This window comes from Myotis daubentonii, chromosome 9 (assembly GCF_963259705.1).
Source record: "Myotis daubentonii chromosome 9, mMyoDau2.1, whole genome shotgun sequence".
NCBI classification, from domain to species: Eukaryota; Metazoa; Chordata; class Mammalia; order Chiroptera; family Vespertilionidae; genus Myotis; species Myotis daubentonii.
Genome location: NC_081848.1, coordinates 61,532,858 through 61,552,309, shown reverse-complemented (window position 1 = coordinate 61,552,309; position 19,452 = coordinate 61,532,858). Strand labels below are relative to the sequence as shown.

The 19,452-nt window shown below is 41.0% G+C and overlaps 1 protein-coding gene across 2 annotated transcripts in view; it reads left to right on the top strand.

The window, feature by feature from the left end:
- The window catches only part of LGR4 (leucine rich repeat containing G protein-coupled receptor 4), a 97,149-nt gene that overhangs the window by 46,521 nt on the left and 31,176 nt on the right, over positions 1-19,452 (top strand). For both annotated transcript variants that reach the window (XM_059709171.1, XM_059709170.1), the window contains exon 2: positions 3,224-3,295. In XM_059709171.1, coding sequence (XP_059565154.1) covers positions 3,224-3,295 — 72 coding nt within the window. The remainder of the gene's footprint in view (positions 1-3,223; positions 3,296-19,452) is intronic.

Below are 19,452 nucleotides of genomic sequence, written 5' to 3'. Positions count from 1 at the left end.
AAAATACCTATAAAGAGAGAAGCTCTCAGGGTGTGTGCAACTCAGGACAATTTGAAAAGAAGTGTTGCTCCTCAATCTGCAGCTTTGAAACAAAACTTCACGTCCTGTTTAAACCATGTTAGTTTGTAAATACGGAGCCCCACTAATTGCCTTTATAGCTCACAGCAAAACGACCTGTTTTGTCTTGTTACGCTGAGGGTGGGAAAAAAAGAGAGAGAATTACATAGGTGTATGTGTTCTAAAAAATTGGAATGCGGAGAATAGTGTGGTGTCCAATTATGTGTCTTTTTCTGGTGAGGCAATTAATCAGTTTTTCTGTTACTGTGATACGCACCTGAACTCAGGTGTGCCAACCCGAGAGGCAACTGCACGGAGGGCCTCCCTTTGCACAGTAATAAATTATGGTTATCCTTCTTTCTCCTTTTATTGGAATGACTCAAGAGCGCCGAAATTGTGTGATATTTTATAGAACCACTGCTCACTCAGCTTATTAGTTCACCTTTCCATATGCTTAAAAGTTCTGTTGTATTCTTAAGAATGATTTCAGTGGTGAAGGCCAAATGTGTTTACAAGTGGGAGTGACTCCCTTTTATAATGGCGAAGTTAATAGTCTTTCAATTTTGTATGATGGCACATTTTTTCAGAAACATGCCCTTTCCATAAAATGAAGCGTGTGTATTTTCATCAGGAAGGGTGTGCCCCTCCATGAAAACTACAGAAAAAGGTGAATCATGGGAGGAATATATGTCAGGCTTGGAAGCCACCCAACCAATCAGTCAAGCCACCCAACCAATCGTCAAGCACTTTTAATCGTTGTAGAGATAAGCAAACTGAGGCCTCGTATGACGGGCAGCTGTGTGACCAGGCCGGGAGTTGGGAGCAGCCATGTGGCGAGGTCGGGAGTTGGGCCTGCTTGTCCTGACCCCTATTTTGGTGCCTTTGCTCCAGTATCCTTGCTTGAGTGTCTATGGAAAAACAAGTGTTTCTCCTTCCCTTCTGCAGGCATAATGATAGCTGACTAAAGTAGTGCCGAAGCCTGGGTTCAAAAAGAATGTATATAAATAATTAACATTTATTAATTTGTGAATATGGAGAATTGTTTCTGGAGAAGTATATTAATTTCTTTTTCTTATAAGTTACCTTTAATAGAATGTGAGTCGTTCTCAGTGATAGAAAATTTTGGAATGCATTTGAACCTCTATGGTCATAAGATTCATCTCAGAGGAGTTTCATGTTCTAGGAAATGTATATGATGGTTTCTGAATTGCTAAAGCTATTTATAGTCCTCATTTTTTTTGTGTGTTTTAATATATTTTTATTGATTTCAGAGAGGAAGGGGGAGGGAGGTAGAGATAGAAACATCAATGATTAGCTGCCTCCTGCACGCCCCCTACTGAGGATCGAGTCCGAAACCCAGGCATATGTCCTTGATCAGAATCGAACCTGGGACCCTTCAGTCCACAGGCCACCGCTCTATCCACTGAGCCAAACCAGCGAGGGCATATAGTCCTCGTTTTAATCGTCAAGCAAAAGTGCTCTTCCTGAGATTCACTGATGATTGTGCCAAGGTCTTGGGGGCAGTAACCCTCCTTTTTAAAAATCTTACCAGGACAGAGGGTTTGCTTTATATTTTGACTATCACTGAGGGATTCAAATGATACTTAGGAGACTCAGAGTTTCCAGTTAAGATCATGGACTGAGGTTCACCTCTCCTATTGTTACACCACTTGCCCAGTGGCGGTCAGGAGATGATTTAGTTCAGTAAGCCCCAGCTTCCCCTTTTGAAAAGTGAGATTTTATGTGCAGTCTGATGTTACCTGTTACTGTGGTTGCTGTTTTTGGTGCTACATTTACTGCTGTTCCCAAAGTTTTCCAAACCTGCCTTAGGAAGGGCTAGTAACTAGAAGGGATGCAATTCCTTTTCTAAATTCCAGTGAGAAGGAAGATGATGGAAGGCACTCTCCTACCTTGGCACTGAAGTTGTCACTTCCTTCAAAAGAAAATTTTATCTGTCTGAAGTGTTATTGTGATCTGATTTTCGTGTGCTTGATTTCTCTTACACTTTTCTTTTTTATTTACTTTTTAAATGTATATGTTTTTATTTCAGAGAGGAAGAGAGAGGGAGAGAGTGATAGAAACACTGATGAGAGAGAAACATCAATCAGCTGCCTCCTGCATGCCCCTCACTGGGGATCAAGCCCAAAACCTAGGCATGTGCCCTGACTGGGAATCAAACCATGACCTTTTGGTTTATAGATCAATACTCAACCTCTGAGGCACACCAGCCAGGCTCTCTTACACTCTGTTATACCAACATGTCTACTCTGATAAAGGGAAGGTCACATATGTGAATTTTCATGGTGAATTGCAGACAGGAGAGACCTGAGGGGTCAGCCATAGACTTTAACATGAGACCAGAGGCAGAAGAACCTGCGTGAGGCAACTTAGCCATTGCGTACTGGGACTGTCCCTCATGAGGCTGCCTCGACCTGTCTTTCATGGTGTCGATGTTGAGTGGAGTATGGAAGGGGAAAGCCAATCCAACAGGCAGTTGCCAGGGAAGAAGGAAATGGTTAATAAAGTAGTTTTAAGCTGTTGGAACTAGTTAATAGTTGCGTTACATCGTCAAGTGAGTTCTCTCCTTTCTGCTGCCTCTCTAAGGAAGAACTGGGAATGGACTGCATACCTGTCATGTAGGCACTTGTCTCTAGCCCGCATCTGTTCATAGGCTAAAAATGAAATCCACTCACAGCTATTACCTGGAGGACTTTTATAGGTTTTGTAGAAATATGACGAGGGTACAGCTAGGACCTGTTTTATTGTTCTTGACAATGGCTTAAGAAGCCATCCTTGCCAGCAAAATTATTTTTATATCAAGTCCTCGGGTACTTATTTGCTTACTTATTACTTTTTAAATCAGAGACAGCACATTTAATACCACTGGGAAGCCACACTGGCCCACTCATTGTATGTAGTTTGAGACATTTTCCCCAAGAATCCTTAAAGGGGGACCATCAAGGATTTGGGTATGTTTCTAAATGAGAAGATTTAATTTCTCTGTTTTCTGCATCCTCAAGCCAATTTATGACTATTCCTTGTCTGTCTTTATGCCCATTTTTCTTGTTTCTTTACAAACACTCCACCCCTAACTGTTTTTCTGTTAAATTAAATGCCTCAAGTCTAATGTCACTGAGTTAACAAACTTCTTAATTTTGTTTTCCAGGGATATCAGTATGAACAACATTACTCAGTTACCAGAAGATGCTTTTAAGAACTTCCCTTTTCTGGAGGAGCTGTAAGTATCACAGGGAGAATTGTTGTTTGATTGTGTTTTTTCTCTTCTCTTTGGAAGCTTACAACAGGGATAGTCTAATGTGTCCTGTTAGGGGACATACAGATAGCTTCAGTGGGCTCTGTGCAGAGGAAATCATGCTTTTTTGGGGAAAACTAACTTGATTTTTTAAGTAGTGTAATTGCTGACGTTATTTTTTTGGTGGTGGTGGTGGGGAATTCTTACCCTTTGAGACAGCATGGAGGGACCTGGACAGTATTATGCTAAGCGAAATAAGCCAGTCACAGAAAGACAAGTATCACATGATCTCACTCAGATGTGGACTCTAATGAGCAAAATAAGCTGAAGTCATTTTCGAAAGCCAGAACTAAAACTGCTACTTCCATAGACATATTTTTTTTTTTGCTGCAATTATTATAACCACGAATGCTGTTGCAGTGACACAAGTTAATGACAGTGCTATTTGGAGATAACAAGGCTGCTGTGTAATTACCATTGTTGCCAAAGGAGTTGCTGTATGGGTAACACAACCATAAAGACTAATACAAGGCATCTCAGGGTCCTGGTGCCGCCAGCAATATTGACGTGAGACAGCAGAAAACGGAGTGTGGGTCCCTTTGGGCTTTTGCAGGCAACCTCTGCGGGTGGGATGGAGGCACGGAACACCTTCCGGGACTGCTAGAGCACCTTTGACTTTAAGAGTGTCTCCGAACTCGGCAGTTGCACCTCACGTTGCCAGCCTAACAGTGTACATTGTGGACAGTTTCTTTCCACATGTTTTAACCTCCATTTTGTTTTGGTCTCCCCGCTTTTTTTGCAGTTCCTCGTTAAAACTGGCACGTTTAGGTTTTAAAGGAATTGGGAACTACATAGTGTTATATTTTAAGGAGCCAGGTGGAAAAAAGTAAAAGCAGACTTGAATCAAGTTAAATATAGGCTTTTCAGGACCAAGCTAATTGATTATGTAGTATGTGGAGGTAAGAAGATTACAGTTTGATATGACGCACATCAAAGAGATACAGCCCTGAAGGAATCTACATTCTTGTTACAGATTTGAGTCCTGCAGCCCAGCTGTTGAGTATTAGGTGCAAGTCAGTGAATGTCTCCTATCTTAGCTCGGCCCCTCCCCCAGCCGGGGCACAGGAATCAAATATAACACAGGCAGGGTGGGCTCCCTGCTTCCGACGGAGTATTGAAATCGCAGTTAAGGATTTAATAAAGTTAAGGAGAAAGTTTTCTTCCCACACTACTTAGTTGAACATAATGTTCCCAGAGCCAAAACTGAACGGGGATTATTTTCACTTCCAAGCTTGTGAACTGGGTCAAGTTTCTTAACTTCCCTCTGCTCAGTTTCTTTGTCTCTGAGGTACAGATATCAACAGTCCCTACATTGTAATATTGTGGTGAAGACAGAATGAGTTAATAGATGTTAAATGCTTAGGACGGTCCATGAAACAGAGGTTATATAAATGCTAGCTACTATTTATTTTACTATTTTAAAACTACAGTAAAAAAAAAAAAAGCAGTGGCATATATTCCAAATATTATCTTTGGGTAAAAGGATTAAATGTATGTTTTATTTTGGCCTATTTTTCTTTAGTGAACATTCATTCTCTTGTAATAAACACTTATTTTTAATTAAAATTTGTAACTGAATTTAAAAGGAGTGAACTATGTATTTGAGGGCCCACTCCTTATTTCTCCTAATCAAGCTTTAAGATACTTTACCTATTCCTTTTTTTAAAAAATCCTCACCCAAAAGATGTTTTCATTGATTTTAGAGAGAAAGGTGGGGAGAGAGAGAGAGAGAGAGAGAGAGAGAGAGAGAGAGAGAGAGAGAGAAACATCAATGTGAGAGAGAAATGTTTATTCATTGCCTTCTGCATGTGCCCCAACCAGAGATTGAACCTGCAACCTAGGTATGTGTCCTGACCAGGAATCAAACCTATATCTTTTGGAGTACAAGATGCTCCAACTAACTGAGCCACCTGGCGAGGGTCTATTCCTTTTTATTTCATGTATAGTTTCAGACTTAGGGTTAGTCTCCCTTTATAGAAGTAATGATGCAATGAAAGGACATTAACAAGCGGGTGTCCAGCCAGCTGATGCCCCTGTGGGATGTGTGACGCCCAGGTGGGGCCTGGAGAAGCTCTCCTTCCTTTGGGTGGGCGGTTGTGTGCAGACGCTCTTTACTGAGGCCTTTGACTGCCAGCTCCACTCTGAGAGGTTCGTAGTGAGGACGTGGATGTGGAGTCAAACCTGCTCAAGCTCAGCTTTGTGACGTTCACATCTTAGATTTCTTAAAATCTCAAATGACCAAGCCTAGGTCAAGCTCATGCGTGCTGTCAATGGAGACTTTCAATTGGAACCAAATTGAATGTGCCCGCTTGTTCTTTGGAGCGAGGTCATGTTCTCTCCATATTCTGCTATTGCAGTGAGGAGAGCTCATCAAATCAAGCCAGGACACTTTCTCCAAATATTGTACAGGATTTCAAAAACACATTCAGCCTGGCCAGTGTTGCTCAGTGGTTGAGCATCAACCTATGAACCAGAACATCACAGTTCAATTCCCAGTCAGGACACATGCCCAGGTTGCATGCTCAATCCCAGTGTCGGACTTGGAGGAGGCAACCAATCAATAATTCTTTCTCATCATTGATGTTTCTATCTCTCTCTCCCTCTCCCTTCCTCTCAAAATCAATAAAAATATATTTAAACACACACACACACACACACACAAACACATATTCAGTTAGGGCAGCTGGTGGTTAATTTCAAAGAAGAGGTCAGAGTAGTCTTTTATACTCTAGGAATACTTTAGACATTCAAGGGGATTTTTCTCCCCATGTTAATATAAGCATGGTAAAAAAAACACACACCCATGTATTTTCTTTATAAAACATTGTAGTTTGATTTTGACATTCCAAAATGATGCTGCCGTGGCTATTGTAATATTTCATAAGCAGCGGACCATTAATCAAGAAGTCATCTGGAAGTCATTTAAGCGTCACTGCGAAGCTGAAGTCCCTGTAGAGAAATGAATGCTTCACGGAGGGTGGGTTTTTTCCATGATACTTAATGAGGTGTGCTTTACAAGATGTGATCAGTTTGGCCAAATTTTATGATAACCCAGAATGCTTTGAATATTGGGTGGAATCCGTTCCCAACTACATATGAGACGTGTTTATAGATATTTACATATTCACTTAGTCTTTCAACAAGCACTGAATCGTGCCATTTGCCAGACCCCGTGGTGGTGCCAGGGACACCGAGACAAGTCAGTGTGGTCTTTGGAGTTGACAGTCTACATAGACCTGTGCCATCCAACAGCACCACCACGAGCCACAGGTGGCTATTTAAGTTTAGATTTAAAATAATTAAAATTAAATAAAATTGAACATTTATCTCCTGAATCGAACGAGCCATTTTTTCCAATGGCTAGTGGCTGTGTATTGGACAATATAGATAGAGAACATCTCCAATATTGCAGAAAGTTCAACTGGCCAATAATGGTTTAGAGCAGCTACGTTCAGCCTTTTTCATCTCATGGTACACTGAAACATAGGTTATATTTTTTGCCAATCTGAAAAAAAATAGGCATACTTTTGATTCATTCACACCAGACAGCCATTGTTGTGTTGGCTGTTGTCATTTTTTTATTTGACCATCTAAGGGGAAAGAGGCCAGTGCCCTTGACTGAATGGTCAGGTGTGGCATGTTTTAAAGATGCTTGTAGCTCCCGGGTTGGAAATGGCTGGTCCAGAGGAGGAGATGGAGTGGACACTTGGTGCGGAGTCTGTGAAGACTTCACAGACGTGTGTGCAGGGTCAGGGGAAGCCTAAAGCAGCAGGCTTACTTGGGACTGTAGGACTTAAGAAAGGCTTCCCAGAATAGCTTCTGCTGAGTCTTGAAGAACACGTGGGAATTAGCCGGATGAGGTTGGCCAGCAAGGGTGCTCCAGAAGGAAACTGATGGCATGTGCAAAACACAGAGGTAGACATTTCAGACGCATTAAAACACATGCAATGACTAGGGATGCCTATTGGAGAACAGGGAAGTTTAAAATATTAAAAGACAGGAAAATGTTAGGAGATGAGGCCAGATCATGAGGGACTTGTTAAGCTAAGGAGTGTAGACTTTTATCCTGAAGGAGAGGTGAATTGCATAGGAGAGTGAGTAATGGGGATGAGGCTACACTTTTTGCTCTGAATGACTGGATGCCATTCACTGAGACTGGGAACCCCGAGAGCCAATCAGTTTGGGTCATGAAGAATTCAGTTTTATAAAGATAATGATGCTAAATAGCATGCATATTGAGTTTTACAATGTATAAAAGTTCATTCTCATTACAGTGCAGAGAAGCGGTTTTATAAAAGCAGAAATGGTGCTGACGAGGTCAAGTGCCTCATTCAAGTTCACGGGTCTGGTTTGTAGTTTTGCTGGGACTTGAAATCAGATCCCCAGAGCCCTGTGATTTCTGAACACTGTGGGTGACATGCATGTTTTCGCAGGGAAATATTTCACCCAATTTTTAAGTGAAATGTACTTTAAATACTAATGGTGCCAGTTTTATTTTCACATTTAACCTACTTTTGAAAGTTTTATAGTTTATAAACATCATAACCCAGTGATGACACCCTGCTCTCCCCAGAGGATACAAAAACAGGTCTGGCTCTAACTTCTACATACAAAGTGCAAAATCTTGGGACAGTCTTGAGGTTTGCACCTCAGATTTGTACCATGTAAAATGGGACTCCTTATCGTAGAATTGTGAAGGGAAGATGGGGTAATTTTTGTCAGCATGCTTTGTGACCATAAAATGCTATGTCCACTATTCCTCTTAAACATTATAGTCTTTCTTTCTCTTAAAGTATTTGGGGGAGAGATTGTTTTGTTTGGGATGGGTGTTGGAGAGGGCCAATATCGGTTTGTGTTAAGGATGTGAAAGGAAAGTCAGAATTCTTGGAAAACGTTTGTTTAGCATCGACAGGTTTTGTTGTCTGCTGTGACGCTGCCACAACTATTTGTGGCTCTCCTTGAGACCTGTCGGGGCATTGGTAGACATTTGGGGAATGGCTGAAATGTGGAGTTGTGAAATTGATTTAATTAGAAACAGTAGAAGGCATATCCAACTGCTTTCCCATAGTCAACCACTGAAAAATCTGTGGATGTTACTTTGAGCTGAGATGTTGCAACAGTAATAGAAACCATTGCCAACTTTGGCACTTGCACAGTTGTTGTTTAACATGTACTATAAGACTAGGATAATTTCATTTGTCTGAAAATGTACTTTGACTTTGGAACTCTTCACAATGCTAAAGTGAAACTTGAATCTCTGAATACTGATCTCTGAATATTAAGATCTCTCACCCTAGCCAGTTTGGCTCAGTGGGTACAGTGTCGGCCTGCGGGCTGAAGGGTCCCAGGTTCGATTCCGGCCAAGGGCATATACCCGAGTTGTGGGCTTGATCCCCAATGTGGGGCGTGCAGGAGTCAGCCAATCAATGATTCTCTCTCATCATTGATGTTTCTATCTCTCTCTCCCTCTCCCTTCCTCTCTGAAATCAATAAAAATAAAAATAAGATCTCTCAGGTTTTTGTTTTTTGTTTTTTCTTCCATTTGTAGGACAATTAATTCTAAATGGAGGCTTTACTTTACAAAAGAGGACTAGCAAATAATTTGAAAGGGAGATTTTCAAATCAAATATAAACAGTGGGTTAAAACTAAATAGTTTAGTGATATGTAAGTATTGACTGACACATACATATACAGAATATATATGTGCACACATATATAAAAATGCACTTACAAAATGTTACAAGCATAAGGAATTTTTGCACATACCATTTACTCAGATTACCCAAATGTTAACTCTCTCTACACACACACACACACACACACACACACACACACACCATAACATGTAAAATATATGTACATTTTTCAGAACCATTTGAGAGTAAGTTGCAGTCATCATGCCCTTTTACCTCTAAATATTTTATTGTTTATTCCAAAAATACAAGGATTTTTGCTTAAATAACTGCAGTATAGTTGTCAAATTCAGGAACCTAGCACTGATATATATTTTAGTCTGATCTGTAATAATTATTCAAATTTAACAACTGTTTCACTTATGTTTTTTATAGCAAAAGAAACAAATTTCTGGTTCAAGATACAATCGACACCAAGTTGCCTCTGGTTATTGTCTTGAAAATTTCTAAAACTATTTTTTGTGGTCTCTGAGTTAATGCATATAATTAAAATTGGTCAAGTTGGGCAAAGGGAAATTATTTTAGGCTGCAAGAGAAATAATAAATGGCAGTTAATATTTATTGAGAGTTTATTATGTGCTAAAAACGTAATACATGCTACCTGATTTAATGCTCACAAGGCCTCTATCCCCCTGTGAGGTAGATATAATTTATTATTATCCCAATTTACAGATGAGAACATGGAGGCTTTAGAGGTAAAAAACTCACTGTGGTCGTATAGGAAATAGCAGAGCCAGGATTTGAATATATATTGATGTGATTCAAGTCTTCCTAATTTCTAAGCCATAATGTTGCCTCAAGAGGCACAGGATTGAAAGGGAACTTAAGAGACCAGCCACTCACTATTATTTACTACTCTAAGTATGTCCACAGCTAACCATCAAAGATGGTTTGGCTGCCCAACATTTCCCTTAGTCAGTTCATTGAACACAAAATTCATTAACAAAGAGTTCTTCCTACAATGAAGTTTTCTTGTCTAGCCATACCATTTTCGGATGAAAATATCAAGGCCCAGTAGTAGACGAGTCGCTTGCCCAAAGTACCACAGTGAGTATGTAACTGAGCCGGAATTAGACCTATGTAAGCTCAATGTCATTCCCATTATATTCCATCAGCTTTAATGTCTCTGAAATGTTTAAGTAGTCTTAGATAGTCTGATTGGCTTGTTTAGAGCTGTAGAAAGTAGCTGATTATTGTTCTCTTCTAATGCAAGGTATTTCTTTTGCCTCTAAACTAAAGTTGGACTCACTTAACACTTCCTTGATGAAGGCTTGTCAGATAAGCTCTATCAACAGCAGTAATTTCCCAGTAAAAGCAAAAGAGTTCCTCAGTTGCTCTGATGATATATGACAGTTAAAAGTATTATATTCTTGGGAGCATTCTCTTATTCCACTTTATAGTGCTTTGGTAGGGTGACTTAATAGCCCTTACTGTTGGGAAGTACATGGTGAGCTCACAGAGCAGTATAACTCGTCTGATTCATCCCATTTTCTTGTGTCATTTGGGGACTGCTCATATTAGGGAGTTAAGGGTGAAAATAGAGAAATAGAAATAAACCTTATAGTAACTGGACGTACTATGTACTGGATAGGACTCCCTAGAACAAACATTGTTTGTATTGTTTTAACTCATAAACTCAGAGAGCTATATTTGTTCCAAATTTGCTGATGGGGGGGCTGAGTTTTTCCTCAGAGTGGTTAATTAAATAACTTTCCCAAGGTCACATAGGTTGTTAGTAATGGACTTGGTTTCAGTTCTAGCTCTGACTGTAGGTGTGGAGAGTGTGGGGAAAGACTTATTAGACATTTCATGAATTCAACAGACTTTGGTTAGATAAAACACTGTGTTCGGTGTTGAATTTAATGGGATTCTTGCCTTTAAGAGAGATGAACAGTGTACTTGAGTCATGGGAGTTCAAAGGAGAAGGGAAGGAACTTCTATCAAGGAAGATTAAGGAAGACCTCATCAAAGAGTTGTCATTTCTGGAGAGCCTTGAGGGATGGTGGGAGTGCTTCATGAGGAGATAAGGAAAAAGGAGCATGAGCAAGGATATGGAGGTGACTGGGATAGGTAATAGGAATGCTGTGGTGCTTGGTTTGGTTGTCGTGCTCAATTCCTGAAAGGAAGTTATGGGAAAGATACTAGGAAGGAATTTGGGGCCAGATTGAGGGCCTTTCTTGGCAGATGAATGAGGAGTTTCAACATTTGAGTGGCTGTTGGAAGTTTTTGAGCTAGGAAATGACTTGATCACCTATGACCTTCAATCAGTGTCATCTCATAGCAGAAAGTAGGATGGCTGGAATGGAGAGAGTATAGGGAGACAGGGAAGGTACTCATGGCAGTGGTGCAGGTAGGAATGATGAGAATCTGAACTAGGGCGGATGAGAGGCATTAAGAGGGAAGTTGTGGAAGTTGCATCAAAAGACGTCTCAGCTGGGATGACGGGTGTCATCAATAACACTTAATTTTAAGACGGTAATTTTGAGGAGTCATTTGATGCTTTGACAAAAAGACAATACAGAAAGAGAAATTGCTTCAGAAGAGATGATACTGCATGCACTTTTGAATATACATGTTGACTTTAGGTATGATATGTATGGTAGGGGCATCTGGAAATATAGGTATGAAGTTGAGACTAGAGATTCATGGATGTCAGCTACTGAATAGAGTATCATGGGTATAGATTGTGGAGTCTTTTATTTTGAGGTGATTACTGGAAACATTAGATTATAAGAGCTTGCCAAGGGAGAGAGGGTAGATGAAAAGGGAAGGAGGCCAAAGACAACTCCTTGGGAAACACTTGACTCAGGGTGTGGGAAGAAGACCAAGTGCCAGAGAAGTGGGAGAATTAGGGCAGAACTGTGCCCCAGGAGCTGTGGGAGGGAATGCTTTTCACAAGACACGAAGAATCAGCTTTGACATGCTGGAGAAAGGGGCCCATGGCCAGAAATTGAGAAAAAGCCTGGAATTTAAGTTTTTTAAGAATCATTTCAGTAGGGTCGTGAGAAGTTCATCAAGAAGAGGGCATGTGGGGACAGCTAGTAGGTGATTTCTGGTTTTTTGAGAGAAGATAGAGCTTGGAATATGGACTGTATTTGACAGGAGTCCATAGGGATTTTAAGAGACAGAAACCCAACTGCGGCCTAATAGAGGATTTATTGTTTCATGTAGAACTAGAAAGCCCAGAGGTGGGGCTGGCTTCAGAGGGTACTGAATCTCAGGGTTAAAGGTTATACGTTTTCTCATGCTCCCCATTTCTTAGGTTCGCTTGTCTCTACTTTTGTATTTTGGCTTCATTCTTTCCTGTTGCAAATAGCCTGTCTCCCTATAGTGGGAAACACAACCTTTGGTAACCCCAAGCACATACTAGCATCTTGAAATCTGAAATGAATACCTATTTGTCTTCCTCCCTACTTTCAGCAGAAAACTCCTAGGAGGACTCTGGTTGGCCAGACCTGCCTCATGTGCCTGCCCTTGAACCAGTCTCTCTACTGTGTTCAGGATGGTATGGCCCAGCCTTGGTCATGGCCTCATCCCCACTAGGATTACCTGGATGGAGAAGTTCCCCCCAAAGAAAGCAGAAAGGGGAAAGAAGACATGCCTGGGAGAAATAAATCATTGTTATGGCATCCCACTAGAATCTAGTGACTGGACACACTGTGGGGAATATCTGGGTCGATCTAAAATGAACAAAGGATGGCCGAAGAATAGAAAGGTCCCAGTAAAAGCTTAGGTAATTTAAATTTATAGTAGAACCAGTGGGCTCTGTAACTTTGTCCTATAGTGATTAGCAGCCTACATGCAAAGGTGGTGAAAGATTTGATGTACTCAGAATTTGGGTTGGAAAAGTAATGGAATTCATAGGAGACTAGAAGAAATCAAGCAGGAGAATCAAGCAATTCGTTGTTAAAGTGTTTGACACAGGATTCAGAAAGTGTGTAGAGAGGCAAATGAAGTTTGTTGGCTTGTTTATTAATTGATTTTAATCAAAGCTGATGATTTGTTCTTTGACTAAAAATAGTAGTGACTACAAGTAAATGAAAACAGATTTGATTTTCTGCTAGCATGTTTGAACTTTCCAGCAAGGAAATAGACTAAGTTATTTCTTTCATGTATCATTCACTCTAAGCCAGGCCATGCTTATTTAACACTGTATTATGTGCTTTAATAGAACCTTTAACTCAGAATTTGTTCATTAGTTCCCCTATTCACCACTTATTAGTCATATATAATATATATATATATATATATATATATATATAGCATAATATTCTTTGATATGATATATTATTCTTAAATATTATATTGGGTCTATCAAAGAATATTATGTTGGAAATGCTAGAAATATTTGTATCACAGACATACTTGGTTTATTAATAAAATGATCATAAAATTAATGAATATTCAGTTTTAAAAATCCAGACTCAGATAAGAAGAAGAGAGGAAAAAGAACCACCCATTATCTCACCACTGAGGGATATCCATGGTCCATCCCTAAACAAGTCACGGGGATGGAACCAGCATGATTGGCTAAGACCAGTCATAGTTTAATCATGAAGCTGAGTCTTGTAACAGAGGAGATATTTGAACAAATCTAGGCTCTATCAGGAAGTCGTGAATGGCTATTTGGTAGGCAACCAACAGTGCCTGCCACGGTTCCTCTCTGTTCTCCTCACCCATTCTATACAATTCATCTGCTCCCTTTCTGCTACAGGAAGCCTTCCCTGGTTTTTCTTTCCCAGATCCATCTTACGCTTTCTCTGCTCCTCACCCCTTAGTACTGGATGAAGAGCCTTGTGATTTTGTGCTCTAGGTGTGTCAGGATGTACTTGTTTTTCCAACTCCACTGACTTTTTTCTAAGGCCAGAGCCTGTTGTCTCACTTTCCTGTACGACCTTTGGTGATAGTAACCACATATTTGTACTTGAAATTGAGGGAAGGGTTAAGACAAAAGGATTTCTTTTTCTTTTTTTTTAATATCTTTTTATTGATTCAGAGAGGAAGGGAGAGGGAGAGAGAGGTAGAAACATCAACGATGAAAGAGAATCATTGATCAGCTGCACGCCCCACACTGGGGATCGAGCCCACAACTGGGGTATGTGCCTTGACCAGGAATTGAACTGTGACCTGGTTTATAGGTCGATGCTCAATCATTGAGCCACACCGGCCAGGCGAGACAAAGGATTTCTTATTTTGCATTTATTGATGTGAGAAACCTTATCAGACTATGTAAAAACTAACTTCCATTGATGTTTTATGTTTAATGAATCATCCTCATTTATAAGAAATGAAATGAGAAACGTCTTAGGAAAACGCAGTACCTTCTTTGCCATACCTGTGGTGCTTGGCCTGTAGTAAAAGGTCAAATTTGTTGGTTGATGTTGGTTGTAAAAATTTTTTAAAGCTGTAAAAAATATTTTTAAAGCTGTATTTCCTCATATGTGTGGATAGTGCATGTGTTCATTGCAAGAGGATAAATGACTAGGTTGTCAGGATAACTTTGCTCAGGAAATATAACTATTAACCAAGGTTTTTATTGATTTACCCATAAAATACGTCTTCTGTGGGTTACTATAAGAGGAACTGGAAGATACAAAGGCCAATTGGTGCAGGTGGAACATAAGTTTCTTTGAATTAAATAAGCTCTTTTAGTATGTACACAAGTACTAGATGGCCTACACACTGTTAGCAGGAACAAGCTTACTTTTTATTTTTTAAAATTTTTAAAATTAATTTCAGAGAGGAAGGGAGAAGGAGAGAGAGAGAGAAACATCAATGATGAGAGAGAATCTCAATAGCTGCCTCCTGCACACCTCCTACTGGGGAACGAGCCTGCAACCCAGGCATGTTCCCTTGACTGAGTTCATGGGTTGATGCTCAACCACTGAGCCACAGTGGCCAGGCCAGACTTATTTTTTGATAAGCATTACTGCTTTAGTTTTGTGTATTTAAACAGAAATATGTAATATTACATATGTGTGGGGAGTGTATGAAATAATTGTCCTCTTTTCTATGAATGAAGACTACTTTTAAAAACTTGAGAATCTCCATAATAGGGGTTCTTAATACATGCATGCTCATAACACATATTCAGTTTTCACATATACTTACATAAAAAAAAAGTTCTATGAAGATGTAAAACTCTTCCTGGTATGTGAAGAAGTAGGGTAAGTAAAACATGTTGGCTGACTGAGAACTCTCTGATATACTGTACCAGATGAGGTTTATGTAATGCTGATAGGAAGAATGTCCAAGGGGAATATAAAGGACACTGTTTGATTGTTAGCCCTCTAGATTCACTATGAAAAGAACCACATCCTTTGGTTCTCTTAAAGTCATTTATAGAAAATAACATAAGACAACATTGTTCTGTTTTTAGAACTTATATTATTTTGTTTTGTTTACTGTGTTTTATTTTGAGGCCTTATGTTTTTTAGCCATGGAGTAAGGCCTTGGGCAAGGGATGGAGAAAACAGGGGCTCACTTTTTTTCATCTGTTTAAAAACAAAACAAAACAGAGAGAAGGTGGGGATACTAAGCCTGCCTGACCCACTGTCCAGGGCCAGTATAGTGGGATTATGAAAATAATAAGTGGTACATAAATGTTAGTTTTTGTTAATATGTGCTGTACCAAATATCCCTAAATGGGAATCAGCTACACCTCTTGAGGTCTTTATTTTTCACAGGAGGCAACAGAGTTCTGAGCACATAGTAGGGCCTTACCATGTAAATAAACCTATGATCAAGAATTTAAATTAGAGGAATGTATTATAATGCTTTTTGTTTTTACTTTAAAAGGTTGTCCAAATTTTACATCCTGTTGATTTCAAATGATCTGTACTAATAAAAGGGTAATATGCTAATTAGACCGGATAGACTGGACGTCTTCCAGACAAAGCCATGGTGGCGGGGGCCGAGTAAGAGGCGGTTAGGGGTGATCAGGCTGGCAGGGGTGCAGTTAGGGGCATAAGGCAGGCAGGCAGAGGCAGTTAGGGGCAATCAGACAGACAGGCAGAGGGGTTAGGGGCGATCAGGAAGGCAGGCAAGTGAGTGGTTAGGAGCCAGTGGTCCTGGATTGTGAGAGGGTTTCTGACTGTCACAGGGATTGGGCCTAAACGGGCAGTTGGACATCCCCCGAGGGGTCCCAGATTGTCAGAGAGTGCAGGCTCAGTTGAGGGACCCTGCCTCCCCCATGCACAAATTTTGTGTACCGGGCCTCTAGTATTTAATAAGAGAATGTCACTCACACTTTCCTGCAGCAATATTTGCCCCATTCAGTGTTGACCTGGAAATGCCTTCTCTGAGGGCAGTGCTATTGGCTGGTGTTTATGTCTATTGTATTTTGCACATGGCATGACTTGATACTGATTCACCTACTTGAGAAAATTGAATGGCATTGCAGGAGAAGCAGCTCAGACATGTTTAGGTACAATCTGTGATAGTTCGTATGTGTGGCTTCAAATTAAGATCTGGGGAAACAGAGGTGTAGAAAGAAATGGTGAGGGAGGAGCATTGCTGAGAGTGAGATAAATGTGGCTTGGTAGGGAGGGGTGGTGCTCAAGATACTCTGCTGTCAGTACTTGATAATAGCACAATGCCGGGCCATCTGGTAAACCACTTCTTCAAAACGAAGGTGGTCACATGAATTGAGGGGAGGCCACTCTTTTCTGGTTTGGTCGCCTGACCCCCAACTTCTCCATAATGTGATAGAGAAAGCACCATGAATAAAGCTCTCTATGGCTTGTATGCAAAGCGTGCTTGAGCCTCACTGCTACAGTTGCCTAGCCTCCCTCCGCCTGCTCCACCCCAGGCTCCTCACAACAGCTGCTGGGAGCTACTGAACCCTAATCTGCCCTTCCCCCAGCTCCGTCCATATGTCTAGTCAGTGTATATTGTAGTCCTTACTCTACTGTGCTCGACTAGAATTTCAGCCAAATGGCTACAATGACATTTCTATAGCAGACTAGAAGAAACCTAAATCCAGACATTTCTCAGAGAAATAGACACCAATTGGCTTACTCTCTATTTCACACTTGCCTCTCTCGTTTCTTTAAATGAAGAAATCCCAGCCTAATTCAGCACACAGATTACCTTCTGCCCGTGGCCTGCTCGTTCATGCACATCACTGACCAGTGCCTCTTTAACCCACTGTTACTGTTCCCCCCTCTGGGAGGGGGGCCAGATGGAAAATATCGCGTAGCATATGCATTTAGGATAGAGGGTATAATTGAAAACTCTAGCTCCCCCTGAGAGGAGCCCCTAATGTGAATCCACGGACCTTATGAATAATAAATACACACAAAACTGATTCATAAAGGCATTGCACACTGAGCCACTTGTATCCTGTTTCCTGGAAGGGCTCCAAGTCCAATGGGAGGGCGGAAGTCTTGTGGCTCGCTCCACCCTCTTTCGGTCTCTCCCCTCTCTGTCTTTGCTCTCTCTGCTTCTGGGACTGTTGCAATAAGCAGAATAAACAGGAGTTGCCTTGAGGTAGCCTGAGCTCCCATTTGAAGTCCTGCTAGACCCGTGTTAAATCTGTGTGATCATGTGCATGACCCAGAGTATGTTGAGATAATACTGTTGACCAATGGATTGGTGTTCCCAAGTTTAAAGTTCACCTCCCCCACCACTCTCCTTAAGAAAATATCCTTCCAGAATATGTTAAGAAAGAAAATTGTTGCCAGAGCACTTTAAAATCTAGCCAGATAGTTCTTTCCTGTTAGGAGAGCAAAGGAGAGTTGAAGTGAAACAAGAGGAGAAAGCATGCAGGAACGTGAAGCTAATCAGGAAGCTCTCCCGCTCTTTACGTAGCAGGTTTGCCGTTTTGAATCCCGAGTCTGATAGGGACCTACTTGAAGCATCACAGCAAATACCAAGGACCTACTACATGTCAGGTTCCATGTGAGAGGGTGCAAAATGAATATAAACTAGTCTCTGCTCCTATGGGACATGTAATACAATTGAAGGAGATAGGACAAGCTCATGGTAACTAGAGACAGGATGCATCCAGTGAGAGAGCTTTGACTATACAGATACCTGTGGAATCAAAGGAAGGTGAAAGCATACCAGTGTCACATTGTTGGTAGTATTATCCAACTTGGACAGGGATGATGAATAAGGTTTCAATGGGCAGAGGCCAGAGTGGGGGTATTTCAAGTGAAGGGAATGTCATGAGGGAAGAGTCAGAGGTGGAAAAGCATAGAGTGCTAAATTGTAGATACAAGGAACACTGGGGAAAGAAGATCATGCTGAAGGTCTGGCTAATTCAGCACAGAAAATGCTCAGAGTTGTGTGTGTTTTTTAAGATTTAGATCTTATGGTATTATAATTAAGCGGTTTGAGGCAGGAGTCTTGTGGAAGTAAATGGCAATAATACTGGAGGAGAAAAAATGATGGCCTAGATCAGTGATGGCAAACCTATGACACGCGTGTCAGAGGTGACACACGAACTCATTTTTTTTTGGTTGATTTTTCTTTGTTAAATGGCATTTAAATATATAAAATAAATATCAAAAATATAAGTCTTTGTTTTACTGTGGTTGCAAATATCAAAAAATTTCTATATGTGACACGGCACCAGAGTTAAGTTAGGGTTTTTCAAAATGCTGACACGCCGAGCTCAAAAGGTTCGCCATCACCGGCCTAGATTTAGGTGACAGCAGGAAGAGTAATGAGTGGATAGATGGACACTATGGAGCCAGGCTCCATATGGTCTATGTTCAGGGCTCCAAGTCCAATGGGAGGGTAGCAGAGGGGAAAGAAGGGATGCTTGGGACCATCTACCCTTAGCACAGAGAGAAGCATACCACCTGCAACCTTCTGTTCTCACCCTAATGATGTTTTTTTAAGGGCTTCATAGCCATCGGAAGAAGAAGTACAAAATTAGAAATATTATAATTTACCAAATTAATAACGTTTTGTGGAGCCAGCCAGTAGGTCCTCATGCAGAGAGAAGTTGGGAACACTGTTGGGTGTAGCAGAGACATTCGGGGCACAGAATGGGAAGTAGCTGGCCTTGGCTAGGAGAGGGCCGCTGGTGACAAATTCTTCCTCAGGATCCACCACCTGTTTTTCCTTGGTAGCTGCTGAAAAAGCACAACAGAGAATGTTCTGTATCCCAATAGAGTCCCAGTGAGTGTAGGGCATGCCCTGCACCTTGGGCACCTAGGGGCCCCATCCCCCACCCCCATCCCTACGCCCCTTCCCACGGATCATCTTTGGCTCTGGGAAGAGTAGTACTGTTAGTCTGTTGGAAACTCCTCTATAAAATTGCAGTTCTGACCTCCAAATGCCATAGTCCCTACGTGTGAGCTCTGGTTTGCTGGGTGAGACCTGTTGCCACTCAAACAAGGCTATTGCCCAAGTCCATTGTGTTATCTGGGAATTGT